At 59.8% G+C, this 8,222-nt stretch overlaps 1 protein-coding gene across 1 annotated transcript in view; it reads left to right on the top strand.

The window, feature by feature from the left end:
* Window positions 1-1,868: 1,868 nt before the first annotated feature.
* Myo5c (myosin VC) overlaps window positions 1,869-8,222 on the top strand; it is a gene marked incomplete at its 5' end in the record, with an annotated part of 69,348 nt that continues 62,994 nt past the window's right edge. The window contains 2 exons of the mRNA XM_013510284.1: window positions 1,869-1,994; window positions 5,258-5,368. Of these exons, the coding sequence (XP_013365738.1) occupies window positions 1,869-1,994; window positions 5,258-5,368 (237 nt within the window). The remainder of the gene's footprint in view (window positions 1,995-5,257; window positions 5,369-8,222) is intronic.

The following is an 8,222-nucleotide window of genomic DNA, read 5'->3' on the forward strand; positions in this document are numbered from 1 at the left end:
AACTGAAGGACACGGCCTGGCCACCGCCCTGTCCCCTCCGCGCAGGCAGCTGACTGTCCCGGGTGCCAGCACCCACGGTGCCCTGACCCCAGGTTGGGGTGGGGACCCTGTGGTGGGTACTGGGGACCGGTGAGGCGGGTTCTTTCGAGGTGGGGTTCCAGCAGGTCCCCCGCACAGCCCGGGGCTCCAGGCTGCCACCCACCGTGGGACCCAGCGGGTCAAGGTGGTGCCAGGGAGCCAGGCACCCGGGGCCGGGCCGGGGCGCGGGTCAGGTTGTCCCCCTGCAGGAGCCGGCTGGGGCTGCAGTGCTGACGGTCGGCAGGGGACGCCTTGGCTGGGGTCGGTGTGGCGGAGGAGAAAGAGTTTCAGCGCGTCCTGGCAGGTTTCCCGCCAGCCGGACGGAGGGGGACGCTGACGTGGCCGGGGTTCCGCCCAGACAGGGTCCCCGAAGCCCAGGCAGTGGGGGCCTGGCAGGCGACTCCAGGAATGCTCCGCTGAGGAGCCCGAGGGCGTTAGGGCCGCGGGCGGGAGCCGGGAGCAGAGGCCGGGAGGGCGGGAGAGGGGTGCGCAGGGACCGCGCTGGGGAGCAGCGGCCTGGGAACTGCCCGGAGCAGGTGCTGCTGGGAGTCCCGGGGAAACCGGTCTGGCCGCTCCGCACTGTCACCTTCAGCCAGCACGGGCGGCGGACCCTGGGCACACGGCTCCCTCTGTCTGCAAGGACCCAGCCTTTCCAGGGCCGTGGCGCGGAGCGGCCCGCCGCAGGACACCGTGCGCACAGCCTTAGCTCAGCTCCTGCGGGCGCGGGCCGGCTCCGCCTGGGCGCCGGGAGCGCACACAGAGAGCTGTGGGCATGAGGGCATTGCGGGACTGATCTTTATCTGCATCTCGATAAAATAAGCGCTCTGTATACGCCAGGTGCCGGCCTCAGAGCTTTATTGCCTCTGACTTCATCCAAGTAAACAGTGGTGTGAGTTAGACCTTACGTCCCGGGTGGCAAATGGCGCTCATCAGTGAGTCGCCCACGGCCGGGATCAGAAGCCTGTGTCCTGACACGCCGCAGCCCACCTGGTCCCACTGCCATCACCTTCCTCCTGTCCGAGGGCTCTGACCCCCACACACAGGCCTCGGGCACATCTGTCTGCTTCCTGGCCACCTCCCTGCGCCTGTGCCCTGTCACGGTGGCCCTCTCAGGACACCAGCGGACCTGCCCTGGGGTCGGCGAGCGAGGCGGCGTTGGGTGGTCGGAGCCCTGAGGTAGCGTGTGGAGCCGTCGCCAGCTGTGTGCCAGGACAGCGCTTGTGTCCTGTGAAGCAGGAGGCGCGGGCACGTAGCGTGTGGGACCGGGAGAGCACTGTCGGTGACAGAGACAGTGGACTCGGCGAGGGTGGGCACCATCGGGCGGGCCTCTCACAGGCCCCAGGTCAGGGCAGAGAGAGGGGACGTCAGAGGACACAGGGGCATGGCCTGGCCCCGGCAGCAGGAGGGAGGCACAGGGTGGGTGGAGAGGGGGTGGGGAGCCAAGGGCCTGGTGGCCCCGAGGTGGAGGCGCGGAGAACGGAGCCGGAGCCCCGGTACGCCGGGCCTGCCCTCGGCCAGCGCCCCCTCCCCGTCCCTGCTGACTGCTGTGCTCGGCTGTGACCGCGGTGGGGCCGCCGGCTGCCACATCATGTTGCTGCCTCGTCTTGGCGAGTGCCGGTCCTGCCCTTGGCCCGTGGGGTGACAGGGTCGGGTTCTTTACCCACACTGCGAACTGGGTGTGACCGCACCTCCCTGCAGATGGTCCCTGCGAGCACTGGGGCACCGGTGGGCGTCAGCACCCCAGCTGTGCTGCTTCCCAAGGGTCGGGGTTTCTTATCCCTGTGCTCTGACCACAGGTCAACCCTGTACACTACACGTGGGCCGCACGGGCACATGCAGTTTTCCGTCTTTCTCCTGCCAGTCCTCGAGGGGCGACAGGGACAAGTCTCCCCACGCTGCACAGACGCCCCGGAGAGGTGGGCTGAGCACCACACAGGGCCCGGGCAGGGGTCTGCGAGGTGCTGTGGGAGCCACTGCAGCGGCCGGAGCTCTCCAGAGAGGCCTGTTGCCCAGGACGCCGGCGGGCGCGGGGGTAGAGACACGGGGCCAAGGAGAGGGGCAGAGGGCATGGGGTCACCAGGCGCCTGGCTGGAGCTGCCCCACAGCCCGGAATGTGGCCCTGGAAGGGAACCTGTGTCCCACGCACCCTGGACACCTGCGCCCCGGGTACAGGGGACAGGGACAGGCAGCCCGGGTGGGGGGGCAGGGAGTGTCCCAGGACATAGGGAGGTGGCTACTTTGCTGGCGCGCACACACTGGGCGGCCACCCTGCCCTGTGAGCGCTGGTCACTGTTTGTCCAGACACGGGCCACCCCCGGCCCCTGTGGGTGGAGGGGCAGGGGTGGCACTGAGTCAACTCCGTGTTTACTTACCAGGCTGGGCTCCCTGATGCCCGGCCCCTATGGGCTAAGCATGCGGCCACCTGGGCCGTCGGGGCGAGGAGATGCAGGTCCCCAAGAGGTCTGCCACAGAAGGGACGCAGATGGCGGTGTCCTGGCCCTGTGCGCCTGTAATGTGGCTCTTAGCCAAACCAAATCTGAAGCTGCGGCTGGGGGGCTGCGGTCCCTGAGCAGGCGGGGCAGGGTCTCCCTCCGCCGGACCTAGTCCCCAGCTCACCCAGAGTGTAGGAGCCGGCCCACCACCGTCCTGGGCTCTGGGGCTCTCTGTGGGGCATCTGGGGAGTGCTTGTCCCCGCTAGGCTTGAGCTGGGCCATTAGCAAAACTAAGGACCAATGAACTGAGGGACCTGACCTCGCCGTCAGAGCCCTAGTGTTCAAGGAGGTGCCTGGGGGCCTGGATCCCTGCCTCACGTCTCAGGCCACCCCCGTTTCACGTGACGCCAGCTCTGCAGTTTTCAAAAGGTTGACCAACAACTTGCAGTAATCTCCAAGGATCAGCTCTGAAGAGCCTGGGAGTGCATGGTAGCGCGCACCCCTAATCCCAGCTGAGGGAGGCTGAGGCCGGAGGATCGACAGCGTGAGTCCAGTGTGAGTGATTTTGCAAGACCCTGCCTCAAAATCAAAAGTAGAAAAAGAGTTTGGAATTGAGCTCAGTGGAAAGGCCCTGGGTTCAGGCCCGTCACACGCATACACATGCAGCGTGCCAATTCTTGGTAAACTGGGATATGTCTTTTTAATGGTTTGAGCTTCAAGAGGTTATAGAACTGTTTCTCATAGCAGACCTGAGGTAGGAATGTATAGCCTCTGGCAACAAGGCTGTGTGCAGGCTGGCGCGGGTGCGGTGTGTCTGCCAGGCTGCCCGCGTTCAGGAGGCCACTGCCCTCGCCGCCGGCCCGCCTGTCCCTGCCTGCCCTGCTGGCCCGCTCTTGCTGTCCATCCTGGTAGATACATTCCGCATCCAGCATTGTTCTAGTCTAGCACTGGCGTCCAGAACTTTGTTTTCTTTTTATTCTTTATTTCCTCCAACATCTTCATGAAAATTTGAAGCATAGAGAAAGTTTTACTGAATTTCACAGCGAGCAGTTGTCTCCACACCTAAACTCCAGCATGAACGCGCCCCCGGGTGTGTGTCCCAAGTCCTCCGGTCTTTTGAGTCTGCCCGTCTTTCCATCCCCCTCCCAGCCTGCAGTCCACCTCATTTTTCAAAGCATTTTATGTTCTCTTTTGTTTTTGTTTTTTGTCTTTTTGAGACAGGGTCTCGCTATGAAGTTTGGGCTGCCTTGAACTCACTGTGTAGCCCAGGCTGGCCTCAAACTCTAGGTGTTCCTCCTGCCTCAGCCTCCTGAGTGCTGGGATTACACCACGCCCAGCATTTTAGAGCGCCGTGCAGACATCGACGCACCTGCTAAAGATTCCACTGAGCATTTTACTTCCCCCAGCTCCGCATTTGTTCGGTTCCCGCTGTGGAATTCACAGTGAGGTGTACACTTGCGAAGCCTGAGGTTTGCACAGGGCTTACCACACCTGTCTGGGTACAAATGCTGCTGCCACCCCCCGAAGGTCCCCAGCCCAGGCAGAGCTTTCCCGGGTCCCGCCACGTGACTGTCCTGCCGCTCTGACCGAGAAGCCCACCCACTGGGCACACGGGCGGCGCCCTGGTCTGGGCCCCTCTGCCCACCGTCTGCCCTGCTCGTCGGCTGCACGGCGCTGAAGTTTTCTTTCCCACCCCACCCTCACGCGTGTCCTCTGTGCTCCGCGGGGGCCACTGGGAGTAAAGTGTGTGGACTTTCCCGGCCAGCTGCCCTCTTGGCCTTGATGAAGCAGAGGCAAAGGGCAGCGTCCTGTGCACGCCTGTCCCTGTCTAGGAGGTGTCTGGTGCTTGTTAGGATGGACGGGGCTGCTTTTGCCAAGTGGGCTCTGCCTGCCAAGAGCACTGCCCCCTGTTATAACCCAAGTTTACTCCCAAAAGCTACCCTGGGAAATCTGTTGTCTCAGCAAGGGAGGGACACTTCTCCTGGGCTCAGGCGTGTGGCAGGTGGGAGGGAGGTGACCCTGCAGGGCAGGGAGCAGGCAGGTGGTGCTGCCTCTCTGAGACCGAGGGTGATACCCAGGGCTCCCCTAGGACCTGTGGACCGAAAGTTCCAGCCGCGGAGCTGTCTCCCACGGGGCTCCTGTGCCCCATGGCCTGACCATGCCTGGTGCACGGGGCCTCAGCTGGGGTGGGAGAGAGGGCTCCTGTTTGTTCTCATGGGGACACAAACTCAGAACGTATGGGCTCAGGCTATGCCCATGACCGCCTTCAGCCTTACCTGGCTCCTAGAGACCTGGTCCCCAAGTGTGGTCACCGTGGGGCTCAGGCGGGGCACCCAGTTCAGTCCATGGCCACACAGTTGTCCAGCGGCCCGGGCCCCTGGGACTCACACATGCCTTCGGGACAGTGCCAACATGGCTGCAACACCTCTCACTGTGCTGCCGGCCCCAGTCTCCCCTAACTTCCCTGCACCCTGCAGAGCAGGCCGTGTCCCCATTTTATGAATTTAAAAGCTGAGGCAAAGTTAAGCACTTGGCTCAGAGCCCCGGGACGCCACCGGGAGCCAAGTCCCTGGGCTCCAGCTCTCGAGCACACGTGTCAGCTGGGCAGGGGCTCGGCTGCTCCACCAGCCTTCGGGGGGTCACCGCTGCACAGTGCTGTGGGTGCTCTGCGGGTCAGGGTGCGGTGTGGGCCCAGGGGGACAGGGTGACGTCCCGTGCAGTTGCCTGAGCCTGTGTCCCGTCATCAGTACAACAGGGTCTGGATCCCCGACCCCGAGGAAGTCTGGAAGTCGGCCGAGATAGTGCAGAACTACCGAGCGGGTGACAGGGTCCTGCGCCTACGGCTGGAGGACGGCACGGTGAGCGCCGCACGGTCAGGGCGGGGTGAGGGTAGGGGTGGTCCTGCAGGAGCTGCCCCGGGGGAGGGCGCACGAGGGGCACCAGCCCTGTCCCCAGACCGCACACTGGCCCTGTCGCTGGGCTGTCCGTCCAGGGTCCAGGTGCCGTCTCCGGGGCTGTGCCCTCTGCTGCGTTTTCAGGCACTCTGCTGTCTCGGTCACTTCCCTCCTTGCCGGGACACAATATCCAATACCCACAGCTCGGAGAGAGGTTCGTTTTGGCTCCAGCTTTGCGTGGCCAAGGGCATGGTGGAGGGGCCTGTGCAGAGGCAGGCTGCCCCTGTCGTGGGGCTGAGAAGCAGAGAGAGAGATGCACCCTGCCTGCCTTGCCCCCGGGACCCGCTTCTTCCCACCAGGCGAGGTGGATCAACACATGCATCTGTGTGCAAAGCGTGTCCAGTCCATCTCTCGGAGTCGCCCAAGCTCTAACGCTTCCAGCATTGCTGAAAGGTCCAGGTCCTCTGAGACTCCAGGGGAACTCTTAGCCGTGAGCCCCTGCAAAACTCAAACAGAAAATTAAACCCTGCCAACATACAATAGCATGGGGTAAATATTCCCACCCCAAATGGGAGGAACGGGGACAGAAAGGAGGGGACAAAAGCAAGACCAAAACCCAGCAGGACAAGCATTAAATTCTGTCGCTCCATGTCCAGCACACAGGGAAAGTTTTGGCAAGACTCAAATTCCCGAAGCTTTGGGTGACCCCGCCCAGTGGCCTCTTGGGCAGGCCCCACGCACTGCCTGCTGCCGTCCTCAGACAATCCATGTTGCTGGCTTTGCCACCGCACTTTCAGCTTCAGTCTCACAGCTCCCTGCCCAGCCTCCTTGGGCACACTGCCTGGGAGGCCTTCTGAAACCCAGGTGGACCCCCACAACTCTTGGATTCTGCATGCCTGTAGAACCAACACCACATGGGTGACACCAAAGTCTCCCACCAGCTCAGGCAGTAGCTGGGCTCCCTTGGATTGTGGCTGCAGAGGCCTCTCATTGCCTGGGTAGCTGAGCACTGTGAGCTGAATCTTGAAGTACCAGTGCCCTGGGACTCTCAAAGCGAACGCTTTTACTTTTGCACCTCCAGCTGGAGAAGGGCATCATCTTGCTGATTTCTCGTATGCCCTCAAGGCATCTTTCCTACTGCCCTGATGCAAAGTACTTGGCTGTTTAATGCTAATCTTTTCAGCAACCAAGCCCTCCTCAAAACTTTACAGGCCTCATCTTTATCAGTGCATCCTTTCTGGCTGTCTTAGTTACCTTTCTCTCATTGCTGAGACAAAATACCTAACACCCACACACCAAGTTAAAGGAGGAAAAGTTTATTTAGCTCACAGTTTATAGAGGTTTCACTTCATAATCAGCTGGTTCCGAGGCAGGGCGGCATGGCAGTTCACGATGGTAGAAGATAGCAAAAACAAGAAGGGAGGAGACAAAACTCTTTATGTTGCTTGTATTGTATGCAGGTTACTGGCCATAGGTCAGTGTAGCACTCTTGCCCCTAATCCTAGCCAGAGCTATGCCAAACCAATCAGTGGGCAGGTTTACTAATCACACACCTTTAATCCCAGCATTACACACTCAGCCACCTCTGAAAGAGCTCTATGACTGCATAAGGCTTTGGGGTGACATCTAGATACAAACCATATCACTGGCCAAATTAAAAACTTTAGAAATCATTCAGCTATGCCATTTTCTCTTGATTGGCAATATAAGCCTTGCTAAGTACAGCAAAAAGTACCCATCCTACAGCCTAAATGTTGGGCTGCCTTGAAATTTCCTCTGCCAGAATAATTAGGCCACCACCTTCAATTTCAGTCTTCTGTGAAGTCTCAGGACAGTAGCAAAATGTAGTCAAATTTTCTACCAGAACATAAAACACATGGGCTGGAGTCTAACTGCCAGTGGAGTCCTTGTTTTTAATTGAAACTTCCTGAGTTTGGTCTGTGTCATCTCCGTTTCTGTTGGCATTCTTGTCTTCTGAGTTTTGACCAGAATTTCCCATCAAGCTCAGTTCATAATACTCTAGGGCTGCTTCTCCAGGCAGTATCTTCAGACCCTTTCAGACTCTTCCCACAAGCCAGTTCCAAAGGCTTTTGAAACCCATGATCAGAAACAATCACAGCAACAACCTCACCCCTGGCACCAAAACCTGTTGTTACTTTCTCGTCACTGGGACACATTACCTAACACCCACACATCAAGGGGAGAGAGGTTTACCTTGGCACATAGTGACAGTTCCTAGTTGGCAGATTTCAAGACAGGAAGGTGTTGGAAGGGCCTGGACAGAGGAAAACTCCTCATGTCATGATGGCCAGAAAGTGAAGAGGGAAGGGAGGAGCCAGGGAGGGAAAGGAACCCTTCCAAGTCATGCTGCTGCGACCTCCAGCAGGGTCTCCAGGGTGGATGCTGAGGTTTACAGAGGCTGTCCTGCCTTGGTGCAGCTTCTGACAGTCGCACTTCAGTGTTAGGGACCATGGTGGGCCTTCTTGGTGGGCCTTCTTGTTGGACCAAGAAGGTGGGGTTCCTGGGCCCTGAGCAGGTGACCTGATGCTTTAGAATCAAGTATTTGAATGCAGAACTGGAGAGAAAATTCAGGATACTGGGACTCGGGGTGCCTAGTGTGTACCAGGTGCTGGAACTGACCAAGCAGGAAAGAAGACAGGATAGTACTTCAGTCACACTGTCCTGAGAGGGGACACATACCACAGTGAATGACATGTCCTCTGGAATCAGGTTGTCTGCATGTGAGTCCTGCCTACTTCCCCTCAGGTGTGACAGGAATTAAGGGCCACTCCCCTCAGGTGTGACAGGAGTTATAGGC

Source organism: Chinchilla lanigera, unplaced genomic scaffold, assembly GCF_000276665.1.
Source record: "Chinchilla lanigera isolate Chin_1 unplaced genomic scaffold, ChiLan1.0 scaffold00008, whole genome shotgun sequence".
NCBI classification, from domain to species: Eukaryota; Metazoa; Chordata; class Mammalia; order Rodentia; family Chinchillidae; genus Chinchilla; species Chinchilla lanigera.